At 39.2% G+C, this 20,576-nt stretch overlaps 2 protein-coding genes and 4 non-coding genes across 8 annotated transcripts; 5 read left to right on the forward strand and 1 right to left on the reverse strand.

The window, feature by feature from the left end:
* The first annotated feature begins 7,640 nt into the window (after positions 1-7,640).
* On the forward strand, positions 7,641-12,260 carry LOC103712940 (60S ribosomal protein L28-2). 2 transcript variants are annotated; one of them, XM_008799654.4, is made up of 4 exons: positions 7,641-7,785; positions 8,317-8,469; positions 8,622-8,785; positions 11,819-12,260. In XM_008799654.4, the coding sequence occupies exons 2-4, from the start codon at positions 8,322-8,324 to the stop codon at positions 11,951-11,953; spliced, it is 447 nt and encodes a 148-aa protein (XP_008797876.1). In that variant the 5' UTR covers positions 7,641-7,785; positions 8,317-8,321; the 3' UTR covers positions 11,954-12,260. The 2 variants fall into 2 exon arrangements, with proteins under 2 accessions (XP_008797876.1, XP_008797877.1); XM_008799655.3 differs by having other exon boundaries at positions 7,646-7,748.
* On the forward strand, positions 9,739-9,831 carry LOC113463091. The gene has a single exon (XR_003386781.1). It is a non-coding gene; the product is annotated as a small nucleolar RNA R24 (small nucleolar RNA).
* Positions 10,236-10,328, forward strand: LOC113463092. Its single transcript, XR_003386782.1, has one exon. It is a non-coding gene; the product is annotated as a small nucleolar RNA R24 (small nucleolar RNA).
* LOC120110733 lies at positions 10,823-10,915 on the forward strand. Its single transcript, XR_005511866.1, has one exon. It is a non-coding gene; the product is annotated as a small nucleolar RNA R24 (small nucleolar RNA).
* On the forward strand, positions 11,185-11,280 carry LOC113463093. Its single transcript, XR_003386783.1, has one exon. It is a non-coding gene; the product is annotated as a small nucleolar RNA R24 (small nucleolar RNA).
* A 1,047-nt stretch (positions 12,261-13,307) lies between the features above and the next one.
* LOC103712942 (ras-related protein RIC1) lies at positions 13,308-20,001 on the reverse strand. Of its 2 annotated transcripts, none has more exons than XM_008799656.4 (8): positions 19,656-20,001; positions 16,213-16,285; positions 14,835-14,882; positions 14,702-14,749; positions 14,547-14,618; positions 14,305-14,460; positions 14,044-14,147; positions 13,308-13,818 (listed from the first exon to the last, which is right to left on the reverse strand). In XM_008799656.4, the coding sequence occupies exons 1-8, from the start codon at positions 19,667-19,669 to the stop codon at positions 13,725-13,727; spliced, it is 609 nt and encodes a 202-aa protein (XP_008797878.1). In that variant the 5' UTR covers positions 19,670-20,001; the 3' UTR covers positions 13,308-13,724. The 2 variants fall into 2 exon arrangements, with proteins under 2 accessions (XP_008797878.1, XP_038981232.1); XM_039125304.1 differs by lacking the exon at positions 19,656-20,001 and adding an exon at positions 17,621-17,664.
* Between the last annotated feature and the right edge of the window lie 575 nt (positions 20,002-20,576).

Here is a 20,576-nt window from a genome sequence, read left to right on the forward strand (position 1 = left end):
CAAACTTTTGATCTTGAGGAACCCTCTGCTTGATTTCCTCAAGAGTCAAAGAGTGGCTTGACTAGTGGCTTTGGCAGATTATTGTGCATGCTCGGTGCCCTACTTTTCTTGTCTGAGTAGACTGACTTCATGTTTTTGTACAAATCTATTGTGTTATATAGATATTCGTGTTTTTACTCCTACAAATGATGCATGGTGACAGGCTACCTGCTCACGGAATGATGCTCATGCGGGGCCACTAATGCATACCATGTTCCCTTCAAATGTTGTGATTGTGCGCTGTTGCTGGTCATCACAAATCTAATGCTACAACATGCTCTATATTCCAAGCTCTTACAAGGTCGAGAGATCACCACTTGAGAATTTTAAGCAAATTTGGTTACATAGCGTGCGTAAATGCATGCGACTTCATGCATCATGTTAGTAGCTCTTCAATTATCTTTAGTTTATTTATTTTTTGTCTTTAATTTGTTTTTAAAGATAATTATCTTTAATATCTGTCCTGTGAATCCATCTGAGCACCTATCATGCACCTTGTTGAATCAGAAGGAGATGCCATGGGAATTGATAAATCTACCCTAACCCTTGGTAGTCGAACTTTTTTGCTTTAATTATTTTTGACGGCGAGGAAAACAAGAATATATTTGTTTTATTTATTTATTTATTTTGTACATGACGAGGTTTTAGTGAACTAGCATCAAAGTAATGTATAACAAACAACAGCACTCAGAAGAAACAGTGAAACAAACTAAGACGATCTCAAATGGCCCACGCCACATGCAACAGCTCTGAGAAGTTGATTTAATTTATTGCAAATTGGCTGATCGGGGGGGATGACAAAATCACCATCAAAAGCTTTCCCAGCTATGTTTCCTTCTCGCCTGGCGTGTGAAGTTGTAGTTCCATTGGCTGCTATCATCCACCCTGCAATGTTCTTCATCCAGGGGTCTTATTCTAATTGCTAACCTGCAAGTAGAAAGATGAGACAGCCAAGTGATAATAGTGCTGGAATCCCCCTCGAGCCAGAGTCTTTCAGCATCGAACACTTCTACAGCATAATACAAACCCAGCCATACACCACTTAATTCAGCAAGAAGAACAGAGGATAAATTAGGTAATTATCTACCAGCTGCCCAAACTAAATTTCCCACATTATCTCCGAGTACACCAGCCGAAGTAGCCTTGTCTCCTGTTTTTGCCCCATCAAAGTTTCCAAGGGGGGAGCCACCCAGTGGATCATTAGAGATTTGCTTGGTTGTTGATGGAGGGTATAGATGGCCCAGTTCCTTGACTGAGTAGGAAATGCATGATGTTGATTTTGAGACATGTTCATATAAAAAGTATGAGTCATTCTTAACAGGTCATGTGGGGCTAAAAATTCTGAATGAAAAATTCTTTTGTTCCTACCAAACGCGATGAGTGCAGCCATATATGAATAGAGAGCCCAAACGCCTTTCTCTATCCCTGCTTGAGCCACAAAGGTTACCAAAGCCGGCATCAATGAAGGTATAAAGCCAACTCAGATGAAGGCATTCTGCCGATGCCAGCACTACATAAGGGATAATGAATAATTATATGCTGGGGGTTTTCAATAGAATGTGGACATAGATCACAATATACCTGATGATTTGGAAGAATGCCATGTTCATCTAATAAAGATTTGCATGGCAATCTTTTTTTTTTTTTTTTTTGATACAACAGCGACTTACACCAAAAGTGTATGAGTACGCCTAGAAAGAAGAAGTTGGCAGAGAGGGAAAGGAATAGACTCCAGATTCTCCCAGAGGAACTCTCATAAGTAGTGCGCAACATAGGAGACAATCTAGTCAGTAGCATTGTTCACCTTCCGAGGCACCAGCAAAAACGCACCCTCAGAGGCACCACCAATTTCCAAATCCACTAAACTTGGGCATCCAATGAGGATGTATGGTCGTTATCTCCTAAATTATATAACTCCCTCAATGAAGGTTTGTTAAATCTAGTAGAGGTCCAGCCCTGCAGATCAGACCGATATCCCTTTGCCAATGGAATCTCCAGAATATGGTTCGTCATTAGCATTGAAATACGTGGCTAACTTTTGTAAATCCCAGCTTCGATCGGTATTAATAAAATGGGCCACTTTCAGATTAGAAAAAATCAACATCTACAATAAGACATGTTGGCCAGTGACTTAGAGGAATACAAGTGATCCATGGTTCAGTATATGCATTCAGATTCATTCCAGAGCCCAAAGACCACTAAAATTAATTTTGCACTAGGCATGCATACCTGCATGTTTTGTGCCATATAGGAGATGGCTTCCTTGGCCTTTTGCAGGCTAACCATGATCCCCTAAACATATATTTGGCATGCACTACTTCAGACCATAATGAGTCTGGTTGAAGCACCACTTGAGAAGCTAGTTTACATAGTAAGACCTTTTGCCTGGTTTGAAGTAGATGCAAGCCAATGCCTCCTTTATGTTTCGGTCGACAAACAGTTTCCCAAGCAATTCAAATGAAAGCCTCTACGATCACTTTGGTGTCGCCCGAAAAATGCTTTAAACTCCCTTTCTAAAGTTTTGATAACCGATAGAGGCACAGCAACAGATGACATGCAATGAATAGGAACAAAAGAGAAATCAAACTTAGAAGGGTTGCTCTGCCTGCTCCCAAATTGTCTATGATATAATGAAAATCCAATGGATTTAGCTTTGTACCTCAAGATATTTCCAAACCCCTCTCTTAACTAGCATGTGAAAAAATGGTTCAGAGCTGAGCTTTAGTAGCAGGAGGTGCAGATGGGCTGAAAAACATGGATGATTTATTATTTTTTTTTTGTATTAGTTGCCTGCCTAGAGAAATCATAGTAAGCATCCAGTAAAATTTTTAAGTACCCTTGGTAAGACAATCATCAGCAAATAATAAATGGGATATAACAAGCCTCTTGAGGAAGGTTGATATGCTCTCAGTAAGTGAGAAGCAACAGCATCTTGCAGCATACTAGATAGAATCTAGGAACACAAAATCCATAAGCAAGGGGTTAACGGACAGCGCTGCCTTAATCAGCATTTTGGTTGGAACCAATGGGTTGGTGCGCCATTAACTACAAGAGCAAATAATGGTTCTATGAGGCATGCCTTAACCCATCGAATGAACCTGTTATAAAAGCCAAAATGATGCAGAACTTGCATAAGAATCTGTCATTGTATTCTGTCGTAAGCTTTCTCCATATCCAGTTTAAGAAGCATTAAACTCTTCGAACTAGGAGCATATGCAAGAGAGTGCATTAATTTTTAGGCCAAGAGGATATTATGGGTAATGTTTCATCCCTGAACGAATGCACCTTGAGCTTTAGACACCATGGAGGTGGAGAATAGGTTGAAGCCTATGAGCCAGAATCTTTGCCACTATCTTATAAATGAAATTGCAAAGACTCATTGGGCAAAATTCAGATGGTCTAGTCAGGCTCAGGATCTCAGGGACTAAAGTTATATAAGTTTGCTTCTAATTATTCTGGTCAACATAGAAATCAGAAACAGATGGTGATCAAAAGCATACCAGGGTAGGCGATGTACATTTGTTTCAGAATATTGGTCGAGCCGTGCTTCTGAAGCAAAAGCTCGATCTAACCTTTCCCATACCCTAGCAAGCCCCAATCTGCTATTACAATAGGTATATTTTTTCCCCTTAAAACCCCAGATCTATTAGACCCATGGTGCGAATAAAGTTCTTGAATTCCCTGATGTCTCAATCAACTTTAATGGTTTGCCTCCCTGTTTATCTTCAGGGTGAATGATACAATTGAAGTCTCCAACAAGAAGCATGGATAATTTTTTCTGAAATACCTGATTAACAGAACTCCAAATAGTTCTTCTATGTATGCCATAGGCATTTGCATAAACTACAGCAATTATTAACCCAATCAATTCTGATTGAGATGATATGACCCCATAAATTATCTGTCTATCTTGATGCATGAAGGTAACATCACCTATATCCTTTCTCTGAGTGATTAATATACCCCTAGATAATCCCATAGCTGGTACCATATAAAGGTTTTATATAGGGCCCATAACTCAATATTGTTAAAAAAGTGGAGTGTGTCTGCTTGTAGACAACTGAATAACAGAACAAGAGCATTGGTGCACTGCATTGTGTTTTCGGTCTGCCTCAAGTCGCAAGTCCTAAACAACTCTATTCCTCTCATTTTATAGAAAATAGAAAATCTATTTCATTCTTGAGTTTGCAAGAAAAAAATTAGGCTCGTTTATTTTTAGAAGATAATACATACTTGAAAAGTTATTCACGAAAAGTGATAACCTAAAAAATACATAGATATATTCAATATTGAATGTTGAGTCTGTACCACACTTACGAATCCTAAATCTGTATTGTTCTTGAGGAAAAAAAAATTTATAAATTAATAGTAAAATAATTTTTTGGGCACAAAAATCACAAAAGGGATTTCAAATCCTCTTTCTTTTTTGGGAAATATGAAAGCTTTTTTAGATCTACTATGCTCTTGTTGCACAACTATCATAAAACATAAGTTTTATTAGAATTTTCAAATTATTCTCTAACTGCCCTAAAACACGTCGTGACTAAGGATACGTGATCTAAGGATTTCTTCCTCATTTAAATAAATAGAATTGTAAAAAATTGATAGCATGTTTGGTTGTTTACAAATCGACATCTAAGCTCAATTTAAATATTTGGTTGGTTATACCGGACTATTTGTGTTACTTTTTTTTTAAAAAAAAGCTATAAATGTAACCAATGCAGGAAAAGCCAAGGTTTTTTTTTTTTTTTGCTGATATGGCGTATTTACACAAACCTTATATGAATACAATCCTGAAAGTCGGAAAATAAAACATCCCTAAACATATTGGGTACATAAGCCTCCAAAGTCTATGGAAGCCCTCCCGAATGATCCGCCACAAAGAAAGCCATCCAGTCCGCCGCACTATTGGCCTCCTTGTAGAAATGCCTCGCCCAAAGGCAGAACAACCACCCCTCTAACACCAAATGTCCTGAATCAGGGGGTTAGATCCCACGGCTCCTACCTGCCCTTGGATCTAATTGATCACAGTCGCTGAATCGCTTTCAAATATAATGGTATCAACCCTCAGGAAACTCTGTGCATATCTAAGTCCAGCCCAAGCAGCCCTCAGCTTTACCTCAAGAACAGAACAAGTGTATAACCGGCACCCACCCGTTGCAACAAGTTTACAATCAAGGTCCCTAATAATGAAGCCAGCGCCGCCCCCCCTACCACATTCCAACACACGCCCGTCGAAGTTTACCTTAAGGAAGCTTGGGGGTGGGAGCTCTCAGGTGATAAATACCTAATGAGATGCTAGAGTCTCAGGTGCCTCGAGCTATTAAAGAAACTCCTAGGCAGTTGAGGTGGAAGAACTTAGTAGACTATACCCATGCTCTCTCCAGGACTAGCTAAGGAGGCAAGTTGCTCTCTCCAAAGATCCAAGTATTTTTCGCCAGCCAGATGTGGAATGCAACATAGGCCACTAAAACAACAACCGATCTAAATTGGGGTCTGCTCCATGGGCTCCTCATGTGCAGCATGAATGTGGCCCCTAAGGTCAATAAAGAGAGTACTTCTTGGGGGATGTCAATCAATCTCCATATCTGCAATGCTCTCATGCAATAGAAGAAGACATGAACCACATTTCCTCTATCGCAAAACATGGACAAGTTGAAGGAACACTTACCCCCATTTCCTCATAGCAGATCCGGTTAGTAGGCATCCCCAAAAGACCTTCCAAAGAAACAATGCGGCTCTTGGATGGAGTCCTAACCTCCAAACCCAAGCACTGCCACAGCTCTGCCCTGTTCATCCCTAAACATGTTGTAAATATCTCTTATCCAGACTTTTGGCCTGCAAGAGGATCTCCACACCAGCACATCTGGGGTCTTGGACTGCAAGACAGCAATAGCAAAGACTTTCTCTGCTCTCCAAAAAGCTCTTGATCTGACCAATGTCCCAGCCTCCCTCCTTAGCGATAAGGAGGGAGGCTGTTCTCATCTCAGTGTTGATCATGGTTAGCCAAAAACTTAAAAAGAAGATCGTCCAACCGCATATCATCTAGAATAGCTACACTCTCACCATCCCCAATTAGCTACCTTGGCCATAACTAAAGCTCCATGAGTACATGTTTCTATTTGCTGAGGTCCTTTGAGAGAGGCACTGGGGTTTTGGAGCTAAGTGATGGCAGCTAGGTATGCCCGGGTGCAGACCGATGAAGTGGCTCCAAGCGGTCGGAGATGTTCTTACTTGTGGTAGAAGATTTGCAGATATGTGCCTACAGCCTTGGCAAACTCCAGGTGGCTGATTGGCGATGGGCAGAATGCAGATGTGATGGAGGACCCCTAGGTGGACTCTCTTCTTATTGGACGTTGGTCGACTATTGTCAGCATCAAGGCGGCGGATGGACTTTGTGTTTGCGACCTGCTTCGGGCTGAGGAGGCAAAGTGGGACGACGACAAGATAGATCAGCTGTTTGGCGAGCATCTTGCAGAGCGGGTCCAGTCGCTTCCGATTCCAGGGTGTGCCGGTCTGGATGTAAATGTTTGGAGTATGATTTGTAAAGCCAGAGTGCGAGCTGACAGGAGCATAGTCCGAGACAGGGCTTCACTTAGATCTAGATATCCGATCTCCACCCACGGATGATACTTTTTCTGTAGAAAGTGGCCTGGGGGAGACTACCGACGAGGCTTGAGCTGAGTAGGAGGGGGCTGGGTGTCCAACCCTAGTGCTCGGACATCCAGGTAGATGAGATTGTGGAGCATGCTCTGTTACAATGCAAGCGAGCTAGGAGGGTCTAGAGGCTTTGCGAGATCCCGCCGGATGCCTAAAGCCATCTGGGTATTTTTTGCAAGTAATTCGCAGTTGGGCTGACACCCCCCCCGAGATGCGGTAGGTGGCCCTAGGGGCGACCTACACTGCTTGCCAAATCTGGCTGGCCAAGAATGCCTGGACCTTTGGCGAGAGCTATCCGTCCCTGAGGTTTGTTGTTGAGCGCGCCCAGGCTCAGGCAGCAGAGATTACTTATGCAAACCCGTCGCATGGACCTTTGACAGCTCGGGACACATAGGGCTCTTCTTTTGCTCGTGTAGTGCCTCAGACAGTGTTCTTCACCTGAAAGCAACCACCCCCGAGTTTTCTCAAGGTCAATTTTGATAGATGTGTGTGCGACGATAGCAGGTAGGGTGGTCATGGATTTGTCATCAGGGGCCCGGACTCCAGAGTGGTGGCTGTTGGAGACTGCCAAATCTTCGATGTCTCAGTCTCTAAAGCAGAGTTGAGGGCAGCATGAGATGGCCTGAGCCATGCCCGACGAGGGTTGGGGGCTTCCTTTATCATACTTGAGGGAGACTCTGCCACTGTGATTGGATTGATTCAGCGACGGTGGAAGGGACAACCCCTTGCTTCGAGACATATGGGCTATGGTGAGGGGTGGTGTGGCCTTCAGGCCAAGCATATTTTCGGAGAGGCAAATCGGGCCACGGATTGGGTGGGGTCATACTAGAAATGTACGAATCTACGAGAAAAAAAAAATCTCTCGCTCCGCTCGCTTGCACCCGTTGAAGCCCTCTCGAGGGCATTTCGGTCATTTCACTCGAAGCAATCTATTCCCTTAGGGTTTTGTGATTGCTATAAAGGTATTTCTAGCTAGCGACCCCTCTCTCCCGGGGCTTATCCTTTTGAGGCCGAAGAGCGAGAGGATCGCCGCTGCCGCCGCCTCGTCGGTAAGAGGAACCCCACTTCGTCCTTCACGTTGCCAAGGTTTCGATCTCTCTCCATTTTTGTAAATCTTTTTTGGTTTCTTTAATTTGCCACTAAGGTCTTCTCTTCCGAGTGATCCAAAGTTTAGGGTTCTGATAAGGATCAGATCTTTCATTAGTTATTTCCAATGATTGTAAGATCTGCAGGTCCTTTCAGAAGTATTTATTTGGTTGATTTTGATCCGTTTGTGTGGGACCGTAGATCTCTTTAGTAGATCAAGATCGCTTAAAATTTTGGATTTGATCTTGGTCGCATTTTTATTTCTTCTAACGTGAGTTCTTAGTTAGTTCCCGCAGTAGGTTTTGATCGTTTGGATTGGTCGTGCCCCACCAAAAAATTTCCCCATCTGATCTTTTTATTTAGCATTTTCTTAACTGTATATTTAAGATCATTCTTGAAGGAGAGATTTGCATGATTACTTATTCGAAGTTTTTTTGTTTTTATGGTCTAAAGTAGCGCGAGCTACACCTCTTCATCCTCCTATATTTTTTTTTCTTTGTTTAATTTGATCGTTGCTTTTAATTCTTGCAGTCGAAATGGCTACCGTTCCCGAGCCACTTATCTGGGAGATTGTTAAGAGAAACAATGCTTTTCTTGTTAAGCAGTTTGGTAATGGCAATGCCAAGGTGCAGTTCAGCAAAGAGCCGAACAATCTCTACAATGTGAATTCCTACAAGCACTCTGGTGAGAAGTTCAGATTTTTTATCTGGTTCTCTAAGTTATGCATTCTTTTTAATAGTCTTTGGTCCCCCGGAAGGGGGAGGGTGTGGTGTGGGGAGGGTGTTATGTTTACATTTGTAATGTTTATAATTGTTATGCAACCTGAAAAATTATAGGGTTGGCGAACAAGAAAACAGTGTCCATTCAGCCAGGAGGGAAGGACGTCTCCGTGGTTCTTGCAACCAGTAAGACGAAGAAGCAGAACAAACCTGGTAGTCTATACAACAGGTCGGTCATGAAGAAAGAGTTCCGTAAGATGGCAAAGGCAGTCAAGAACCAGGTACTATTTGTGCTTTTTTTTAAAAAAAAAATAGCATTGTTTTATGCAGCCTCATTGTCTTGCCATTTAGTGTCATGTTTTTTTGCTTTTTTTTGGCATGAAATGCTTTTATGCAGCCTTCTGCTTATATCTATTTCTTGCAGTTATTTTTGTCCATATTTTGTTGTTTTTCAAATGTCACTATCTAGAAGGATTGAATGCTTATATGAGTTAAGATAAATTTTAATTCGTAGCTTTTCAAAAAGTTCAGCTTCTTTAGCACTTTTTACAGTGAAGATAGTTTAGCTCTAGATGATACCTTTGTTGTTACTCAGGTCTGCTAAACTTGCAAGTGAAGCATTTTTTTGTGCTCGGTAAATAAGTTGGAAGTGTCCAACTTAAATTCTTAAGTGTTGGCTTACACAAGAAGATGGGCAAACCCCAAACTTAGCAGCCAACGTAAATGGGGATCTTGGAACAAAATCTATATGAAGCTTCTTTATGTTGATGTTTTGATCAAATTTGAATTGTTTAATAACTTTTGAGCTTTGGGATATTCTGTAATTACACAACTTAAAGGCCTGCCTGTCACTAGAGCATTTTCAGCACTTATTGCAACGTTTATTTCTTACCCCATAACTTGGATCTCAGGGCTCCGAAGGAACATTGCAAACAGATTTTCTTATAATTGGTTAATGATATACAGTTTACGTTGCTGGTTTTTGGTGAACACTTCAGTTTGCAGTGGTAAATTTTTTTTAATGAAAACAATGTTTCGTATTTGATGATATTCATGTAATTTGAATGTGACATGACTATTGTCAGTGTTAGTTTCTCCGATGGCAATGTCAAGGTTTTATCTGCACAAATCTTGTGTGGACCTATTCAGTTTTCCAGAATCAATATTAGTATGTCCAAATGCAAATATATAGTTACAAATTATCTTAATGCTTTTAGTTTGATATTCAGCAAACACTGCTATGACGAGCTGCTAACGTGTAAGAAGATCCATTCGATTGATTGGGTCTTCAATGAAATATCCTTGTTACGCTTGGCTTCTGAGCTGCTTCTTCTTCGTCATCCATTTTCTTTTAGATGGTAGGGTTTGGACTTCTTGGTTTCTTGTAATTTGAACTGCGACATGGCTCTTGCCAGTGTTCATTTGGCAATATCAAGGTTTTATCTGCATAAACCATATGTCCCTGTGTAAATCTGATGATTACAAAGTCAAAATAGGTGTAATGTCACATTCCCATTGTACTTGTTTTAATTCTATCCAGCTGCTTTGTTTGAATTAACTTATCTTTATAGCAGTAGAACTTGGACTAGTTGTTTTCTTGCTTTATTGTTATTGCTCTTTTCGATTGGCTGTATGGACCTATTGGGTTTTCTGGAATCAATATTAGTATGTTCTAATGCAAATATATAATCACAAATTATCTTAATGCTTTTAGTTTGATATTCCGCAAACACTGCTATGATGAGCTGCTAACATGTGAGAGAATCCATTCTACTGATTGGGTCTTCAATGAAATATACTTGTTACGCTTGGCTTCTGAGCTTCTTCTCTCTTTTTCAGTCTTCTAAATTCCATTTTTATGAGTGATAGTGGAAAACGAGTTCATGGTTCTTCATCCCTACTACGCAATGAGGTCTTCTTCTAGAGGGGTTGTCATCAATTTCCTTTTTGTTTCTTATGTTTTTTCAATGGTTCCTTCCTATTTACTTTGTGGACCGGTTGTTTTCTAGAGGGCAATGTCAAGGTTTTATCTGCATAAACCATATGCCCCTGTGTAAATCTGATGATCACAAAATCAAAATAGGTGTAATGTCACATTTCCATTGTACTTGTTTTAATTCTATCCAGCTGCTTTGTTTGAATTAACTTATCTTTATAGCAGTGGAACTTGGACTAGTTGTTTTCTTGCTTTATTGTTATTGCTCTTTTCGATTGGCTGTATGGACCTATTGAGTTTTCTGGAATCAATATTAGTATGTTGTAATGCAAATATATAATCACAAATTATCTTAATGCTTTTAGTTTGATATTCCGCAAACACTGCAATGATGAGCTGCTAACATGTGAGAGGATCCATTCTACTGATTGGGTCTTCAATGAAATATACTTGTTACGCTTGGCTTCTGAGCTTCTTCTCTCTTTTTCAGTCTTCTAATTCCATTTTTATGAGTGATAGTGGAAAACGAGTTCATGGTTCTTCATCCCTACTACGCAATGAGGTCTTCTTCTAGAGGGGTTGTCATCAATTTCCTTTTTGTTTTCTTATGTTTTTTCAATGGCTCCTTCCTATTTACTTCGTGGACCGGTTGGGTTTTCTGGAGTCAATATTAGTATATTTCAAGTGAAGATATATAATTACTGATTTTCTTTTTTAAAATAAAAGATCCAGTGCTGACAAAACATTGCAATGATGATCTTCTAATGTGTAAGAAGATCCTTTCAACTGTTTGGGCCCTCAATAAAATATACTTGTTGTTATGCTTGGCTTTGAAGCTTTGTCTTGCATCATCTAATCCTGTTGCTATCATGGGTCATGGTGGAAAATAAGTTTATGGTTCTCTGTCCCTAGTATGCAATCAGCTCTGTTTCTAGAGCGGTGGTCATCCATTTCCTTTTAGTTATTGCATTTCAATGAATTGACTTAAAACAAGATTTGTTATTTTAATATTTAGTTTCTATTTTTGAACATACTAATGCATACAACATATTTATAAACAGTCGTCTGATGTTTATTGACTTTTGTGTTACAATCATTGTGGCAAAGATTTTTAAAATCAAAATAAGGATAGTTACATATGTTTGTAACTCTTGGTTTCTAGTCTCTTTCTCTAGGTGTTTTTCACCTCAAATGCTTGTACCCACCTGCATCCTCTAGACTGTGATCACTATTGTTTTCCCCTTAATTTTCTTTTCATGGAGCATTTGATCACCGATCATTTATTCCCATTACAAAGATCTATTCTTTTCATTGGATTCTTGTTCTGATTGTTCGCACTTCAGGTTTATTGATGTTTGTGCTTTATTCTTGTGTTTAGGTGACCGACAACTACTACAGACCTGATTTGACCAAAGCAGCTCTTGCAAGGCTCAGTGCTGTACATCGCAGCCTCAAGGTTGCCAAGTCTGGTGTGAAGAAGAGGAACAGGCAGGCTGTTAAAGTAAAATACTAGGTCTCTGGATGGTGTTCCGGCTGCCCTTATTGGCTGTTCTTCAACTGTTTGTCTTTGGAAGAGTTTTAGTTGAAGACTTCTCAAGTAGAATCATGAAACTGTTTTCGTCTTTTTCTTCTGTTTTACCTTTAAGTTTTCTGGGAAGTTAGTTTAACTTGAGATGCTTTATCTGCTTGGTTGATTATGAGTTTGAAACAGTGTAATGGTTAGATGATTTTAAGCCCTTCATATTTTTATAGACATCCACCTTATTATTTGGTACGTCTATTTAACATGAAGATATGGAGTGGAATATTCTGCCTCTGCATTCACTATATCATATCATCAAAAGTGTCTGTGCCCTATTCTCTGTGAAGGGTTATGAGCAACACTATTAAATTGAATGTAGCACATCTGGATTTTGTCATGCAACGCTTTTTAGGATATGCTTGATAAGCCTTTTCTTATTCCCATTATGCAACCTAGGTAGCTTTTTCCTGAACTAGTAATCTATATTGAGGCTTATTTCTTTTTTTCCTTTAGAAGAAATGGTAGAAAGAAATGAGCTAATGATAATCTGCTTCGTTGGAATACAGAGAATTCTCATGTCCTAGAGTTGCTACCCACCCGAACACGGAGCTCGGAAGTATTTTGCCAATGTCCCTAGCGAATATGTCTAAACCAGGAGCAAGAATTGGATAAAAAACAAATTGGTATTCGGTGCATTTTTGTGATAGGATGGAGCAAACCAAGGGATTTTTTAATAAAAAAATCTTTTTATTTTCCATCGGAATGGAGCGAACTGAGGGTTAGGATCCAGAAAATACACAGCCAATTGACAAGCCATGCCCTGTCTATGATTTATCCTTAAGGGTTGGAGAATAATCTCCAATCCATGACTGATGCATGAGACAACAGCTGAATCTCATAGAGCAGAGGATTAATGATTTTGAGCTGATGCAATCTGGAGGCCCTTCCAGGCTACTTGAAGCTCTGGCTAACAGCGCAGCCGCATCCCGTATTACGATAAGGTAGCATCTTATATGATGACCCAGCATCCACCTCTGTTTCCCTACCGTGCCTCAGAATAAACGGATTTATCATGTGTAATACCTTGAAGAGGAACTTGAAGAATGCTTTGTGTAACAGTCTTAAAAAGTTTTTTTTCATCCATACAAAGAGCGTGGGTGTTTTGCCCTCTATATCGAAGAGCAGGCTTTGTCACAACAGAGCACTCCATGTATCCAAAGCATTTGACAACGCCAGGTAGACGAAGCAAGTAGAACATATGAACTGAAAGATAAAATCTTTGACCACAGGCAGTAACGAAGATGCAGAAGGCAAATCCATCAGCAAGTTACTAACATGTCAAGTATATTTGAAATATGCAGTCTGACTTAATATCCAAGAGCAGGCTTTGTCACAACGGATAAGAACACTACATGAACACCAAAGGACAGCTGGTAGAACATACGAACTAAGAAGCAAAATTTTTGCATACTTAAGACCATGTCAGCACATGGCCATTTACACCATATAATAAGCATATGATAATTTTCACGAATCTAGGAGAACTTTGCCACTTTGCAGACCGACAGCTTTTGTTTTAAACGGACATAGTAAATGTGTCTGTTCTCACACGTTCAAACCATGCATGGTTTCTAAAAGTTTTCATCATCATTTACACATAAAATAAGCAACCAATAACCCACAATGTTTGCCGCTCCAAACTTGCAACTTCAGGGACGATCAATAAGGCAAACATTTGCCTTTGAGAAGGAAGAAGTTAAATCTAAGAGCAACAGCTGCTCTTCTGGGCAACAGGCTGACCTCGCATTTGTACAGTAGCAGGTCTGTTGGCATTCATAGCTGGTTGGCTTGCCATGCTGCATCCAAAAATTCAGCAGGGTTATCAAGTCTGCTCAGTATTTATAATTGGAATTACAATAACATAGGCATCACTAGGTTATGTATTGTTATGGATGATATGCTTGTATGGTCAACATTCAATTCAAGTGCATCAAGATACTATGGTATCCGAGGATCATCTAGAACCCTAAGAAGAAAATGGAGAGCTTGCTGACATAAATAAAAAAGTAGTAGAAGCTCACCGATTCTTTATCTCTGCTGCCATGGTCATAAATGCCTTCTCAACATTGGTAGCATCCTTGGCACTGGTCTCCAAGAATGGTATCCCAATCTCATCAGCAAATGCCTTAGAAGCAGCAAGACTAGATACTATTAGTTGCCAAAGAGATCAAGTGACGACCTCATATGAGAAAATATAAGTAGCTTTTGCCTGATCCTTGAGAACACATTGCATAATAATAGAAACTAGCCAAAAGAACCTTAGCAACATATACAACATATACCTTCCCAGTTTCATAGGAAACCACTCTATTAGCAGCCAGATCACATTTGTTTCCAACCAAAAGCTTGTTCACATTGTCACTTGCATACCTGTCTATCTCATTCAGCCATTGCTTTACATTATTAAAACTTTCTTGGTCAGTTACATCATAAACAACCTGCCAAAAACAGATCATCAATCCAAAAGCACTTTGGCACACTAAATTGGAATATATGACAATTGAGATATGATAACTGAGCTCACAATGATGCCATGCGCACCACGGTAATAGCTGCTTGTGATTGTCCTGAAGCGCTCCTGTCCAGCTGTATCCCACTAAATCCCGAAGAAGAAAAAGAAGTCAAAGATCAAAACACACTAAACATTTCGCGGCAGACATTAACAGAGGTCTTACTTACGATTTGAAGTTTTATGGTTTTCCCATCCTGCTCCACTGTGCGAATTTTCTAATGAGACAGAAGATAATGGTAACTACGTTGAGAACAGACGGAAAGTAAAGAGTGAAACATTAGAGCATAAAATCATACTTACAAAATCAACACCAATAGTACTGATGTAACTCTCTAAGTATGAATCATCCTGCACAAAAAGAAGAAAAAAGTAAACCTCCTCACCACAGACCTTCATGCATGATAATGGCTTCATAAATTCACATGGACATGCATACCGATCAGACATCAACAGATGAAATCACCCTGCCATACATTTGATAACAGCACAAACTCATGTCATAAAAATCCTTTAGCACAGGAATTACTACATATCATGCAATTAGAAATATATTAGATGCAAAATTTTACCTATAACTTTTATTGAAGCAATATCTTTATCTTGAGAATATACATGAGGCTACAATTTTGTTCAATTGTATAAATAGAAAAACAAGTACTGCCACACCCATCTCAACACATGATGGATTATGACTAGTGAAGGAAAACAAAGAACATTCCCAATTCTTTTTTAATTTCAAGTGGGTTTGGGCATACCGACTCAAAAGCATCAGAACGAGACATTAGAAGAACTAAAATTCACAACTCAGAGTTGAAGATCAGTGGCGAGGCACAACCAGATTCAGGACCATAAGTATGCACAGCAACCACACACACCCTTTCCCCGCCAAGAGAAAGAGGGAGGGGAAGGGGGGGGGCAAAGACAAACTATCCGATAAAACAGAGGATTAAAGTAAATAACATAAATTCAGCAGTAGTTCACATAAATCATGCCTTGTAGCCATTTAATGCACTTGATTTGTAGGGATCCATATGGGACTGCTCTAGGCTGAAAAGATTAAAAACACAGTTTACAGCCTTGCAGATTGTAAATAATCCAAGCTCTTGCCAAGAATGATAGAGAAACCAATACAAATGCTGCACACAGTTTCGACTATCCAAAACATGGATAAAGATTCCCTTTAAAACATGAACATTACAAAAAGAAGCAAAAAGTGTTAGATTGAGGTAGTAATGGGCCAGTGCTTGAGAATCTTGCTAACCATGCTATCTTTTTGAAGTTACTATTACACCATAAAAAGTATTGCCAAAGTAATAACTGGTACGTGTAACTTTCTAATTCTCCAAAATTTTCGATAATTGTACATCAAAATAATTGAGATACTCAAAATTGCCCTCCACAGCTGAATCACTGAGGACACTTAATAGTGGGTGCCGACCTTTCACTTAGGTTGCTTACCTGATTAACATGCTGGTAGATATTCCTAAACCATTCTGAAAGTTCTTAGGCAGATGAAGGGTATTAAACTAAAGGATAACAGAAAAGCACAAAAACCAGAGCAATAAAAACAGTAAGATACTAGAATAATGAAGATGGATAAAAATAAGAAAAGATGTACACTGCGAATTTTAATAAGTGGCACATGCAATAATTCAGGTAAATAAGCAAGGATTTTCACCGCAAATCTTAATAAAAGGCATGACTTTCCAACCCCTGAATCTCCAATAAGCAGAAGCTTGAAAAGATAATCACTGCAAAATGCATAAGTTGGTTAGAATTGCTCTTCTCTTCATATACTTAGTTCTTAAACAAAAAAAAAGAGAGGACGTAATGTATGTTTATTTTGAATGCCTGGCAAAAGATGTAGGAACACTTTAGTTGTTTCTATCTGATTTTCCAAGACTACCGACATTTAAGAAAGTTCTAGTTTTATTAAGATTAAAAAATGCCAATATATTTATAAAGTGTCTGTCGTCAATAATATAAAAGAAAAAAAATAAAAGTAACATGAACATGAGGAAGGGGGGCATTGATAATCCTTGACTAAGACCAGCTAGGTACGATTCATCAATCACAAGATGCCCAAGAAACAGAAAAAAGGCAATAATCTTGAACTAATTTTTATCCTAAGACCCAGTTGCAAGAAAAATTTGCAAGACAATTATTTCTTGTTGCAAGTCACACTGTGTCAACCATGCCCGTTTCTCTTGGGAAGCATCTCACTTTGTCAATTTCCAGTAACCACTCCTCTCATGAAACAGGTTAAGCGTGCTCCTTTTGCGAGATAAGAGCATCGCTATAGGTGTAGTCCCTTGCCTATTGAAGTTGTATGCCTTAAAAGCCACATAACTATTATAACAAAATATTAGAAATTATGCTTCGAACACTTTCAGGTACTGCATTCATACAGTTTTTGGCAGGTTTGTTATGCATTGAGAGAGTTTTTACATTGCATATTTTGTGATGGGTAAGGTTATAACATAGAATGATTCCTATACTCTTGCAATATATGTGTTGCTTAGCTATTGAAGGTTGGGAAACAGTCAGGACTCAGAAGGCTGTCATGGTAGATGGTGTCTGTTAATAGAAAAAAAATAAAACGTCGATGTGTTTCGCATAAAATGATCCAACGGTTGTGAAAGTGCTCTATGTTTTGTGTTTTTGAGCACATATGGTTGAGAAACATCAAATACATGATTCACATGTTTAAAATAGGAACCTACTGTTAGTGTATTCATAATGCGGCCAGATAGGAGCACAGCATATAGTAATAGGTACATAGTTCATTAAACAATTAGACTGGCCTAGAAGTGGAAGTGGTTTTCAATAAGGGATCCACCATTAGGATGGCGCTAAAAGTGAACATAAATATAAATATCCAATTGGATTTTCTATTTTCTCTCATAGTTTCACGGTGTATGTGTGTTTGAAATCAAGTATCTGATTCCTCCCACGTCCTGATGGAGGTCCTAAGATATTAATTATGAATTTGATAATATCACCATTGATATTTAAAATGTTAAAAAAAGGAATTATGAGCACGGAACGATATTATAGTGAAACATTATATACTTTAGAGCTCTTGCCTTGATTTAGAGAAACATCCATCATGCATATGCGTTGCAATGATCTTGTAATTAGCTATTCTGTGATCTTTTTGGGGTGAGGGGAAGCGAAGGAAACCCACCAGCCTTTTCAGTAAGGCTGTTTTTTTTTAACTTATGGGTCTCCAACTGCAGATGGTTTGCCTGACTGAACAAGCGCTTCTTTTTCTGCATTCTCTATTTAAGAAGCATAGTTGTCAGTCCCCTTAAGAGCATCAGGGAGCACCATAATGCCTAACCACCTATAGCATTCTTGATAACATTCTTCTTTTTGAAAAGGAAAGAAAGAGCAAGCAGGAGTTTCGGCAAAACATTTGCAACTTCTGGAGATCTAAAAACACCACTGATGTAGTCCACTGATTACTAGATTGCCTCATTTCCCTCCTCGCTGTCTTGTTTTGGATTACTAGGCCATCCTAAAGCATCCATCCAAAAAGATATTGCCATTAGAAATATGAAAAAACAAGGTTAACTACTTAGCTATGATCAATTCCTTCAAGCTGATAGCAAGAACAATGAGTATCTGAATTGTTTCATGCTGGAACATATGATCAGACAACTTGAACCTTATTCTTTTCATTGCTTGATGAGTCCCTTTATTCCAAAGGTCAAAGGGTGGCATCACAACATCATTCATTGCAGTACCTAATGAAACCAGTTTTCACATCTTTGAGCACCTTCTAATCCTAATAAGCAAAATACTTTTGTCGTGTGGTTAGGTGCAAATTCACCAGAACCCCATAAGGTAGTTAGCAATTGTGAATAAGAGGAGGCAGCAGTGGTGGGCCTTGCTGACATCAAGGATCTTCGAGCGCATTGATGTGATACAGCAAGGTTCAACTTGCATAAACCTCGAGGCAACAGATTCTGGAAAGAGGTGATGTTGGTGAATTACAAAAATACCACACATGTCACCTTCTTCTCATGACCCAATACAGATTCAAACAGCTCGAAACAAATATTCATCATTCAGGAATCAGGAGTACATCATGTCTTGCCTAATTGGACACAACTGAAGTGATGGTTCAGATATGGCTTAGTAAATTTGACAACCTCATGTAACCCTACCGGCTGGCGGCCTTGTCTTCATTATCATTAACTGGATCCAGTTGCATCTCTGCATATATGTGAACTTTGTAGGGACTTTCTAGGCACGATGTGAATCTAAGATGGATAACTGGTTCTGATTATAAAATCTGTATGGAGGAAAACCTAAAAGATAACACTCATTCAATGAAGCCTCTCATCAAGGACAATGTCCTGTTCAGATAGTTGACTGTCTTGCTTCGACTAAATAAACATTTCAGTGATTACTACAGTTATGAGCGTTTGATATAGTTTCTTTGCTTTCTTTCGATAGTGGAGAGGGGGGGGGGGGCATAAAGAAGTCCTTAATTTGTCTTGCAATATCACCAGGGCAACAAAGGTGATAACAATCTTACTGAAGGAATATGAAGAATTCTGTGTACTAATAAAATCTTGATGAAAATGAACACAAACACGCAGACACTATAACTATAACGTATTTTCATGCATTTATAGTTGAAGTCATCCTCCATGCTCATTTACATCGGTGCTTGTTCAACTCTTCTTTTCAAGTATTCAGGGGTTCCACTAAAGAAACACCAGATGAACCCGTGATTCAACTACATGCCACTTGTGGCGTCCTTTACGTCAACACGCCTCTCAATTTCTTTTCCTGTTGCAAACTTTTGCTCGTTTAAATACCAACAATAACTTTTAGGAATAACATCACTCAGCACCCTCGAGAAAACCACTATACCAAGGACTCGCAAGTAAAGCTACTGCAATCGCATCAAATCCACTCCTTAATCAAAAAGCACGAACAATTTTATCCAGTAAACGAAACGAAACAGGGAAAAATAACAAGAAAATGGAATCAAAAAAGCAATCAAGAACGATTAAGCCTAGAAGGAAACAGGTCAAGATCAGCAAGCTAAAGCTAACCCTAGATAAACATAATCTCCGGAACTTTTGCAAGAATATAAGAACTTACTATTCGGGATTCATGGCGGAGGAGCTGGAACCTGACGAACCCTAGAAAGCCTCTTTTGGGGACCGAGGGGAAAGAAATGGAACCCCAAAGTAGGCACGGAGCTTTTCTTCCCCTATTCAGGAATAGAATGGAGAGAAGGGCAACACCGGGGTTTGAGGGGTATTTATAGCGGAAAAGGAGGCACGGCTTCGGTCGATCGGATCGATGCTTTGTCACCGAGCACGCTCACGAAGGAGTCGTGGTGGAGTCAGCGGGTCCGATTTGGAGAGGAGACTGTGCGAGTCCAGCTCACACCCCAACTTTACGCCGACGGAAGATCTTATTTTCTTCCGGACGCTTGCACAGGGTTTCCAAGGCACACTTGTCTGAGGTCACGAAATTTCTTTTTATTTTGCTATAAGATTAAAAAAAAAAAAAGAACATTTGTTAGGACCGTTTCTTATCCATGGTCATGCGAATCTTCTCCTACATTTCAATTTATTTTTGGTATGTCATGTCTAAAGAATTTTTTTTCAACATTCTTGATGAGCAATGTAAACATTGAAAGTGCATATTCTCCACAATTTGAGGCATTGTTAATTTTGATGGTCAATATTATATTGCATACTTTTATAGTTTTATTAGTGGTGAAGTTGGGTCCGCATATAATACACCGGTCTTATTAGTTAAGAAAAGTCCTATCTGAAATTTCATTTAATCACTAAATATCTAAGTTATAGAAAATTTTTATTTTGATAGAAAGAATTTGTTGTTGCGCTGGAGTTATGTAGAATAGCAATTTATTGCTGATGGAAATTTTTGAAAAAGCAAAAAAGATAGGGCAAATTATCCAATTGTGCTTGATGTATATAGATCAATGTATGAGCCCATGCACCAAAGCCTTTCTTAACTATCATTTTAAGTCATTAGCTCTAAAATTTG

The sequence above is a fragment of the Phoenix dactylifera genome, chromosome 4 (genome assembly GCF_009389715.1).
Source record: "Phoenix dactylifera cultivar Barhee BC4 chromosome 4, palm_55x_up_171113_PBpolish2nd_filt_p, whole genome shotgun sequence".
NCBI classification, from domain to species: domain Eukaryota; kingdom Viridiplantae; phylum Streptophyta; class Magnoliopsida; order Arecales; family Arecaceae; genus Phoenix; species Phoenix dactylifera.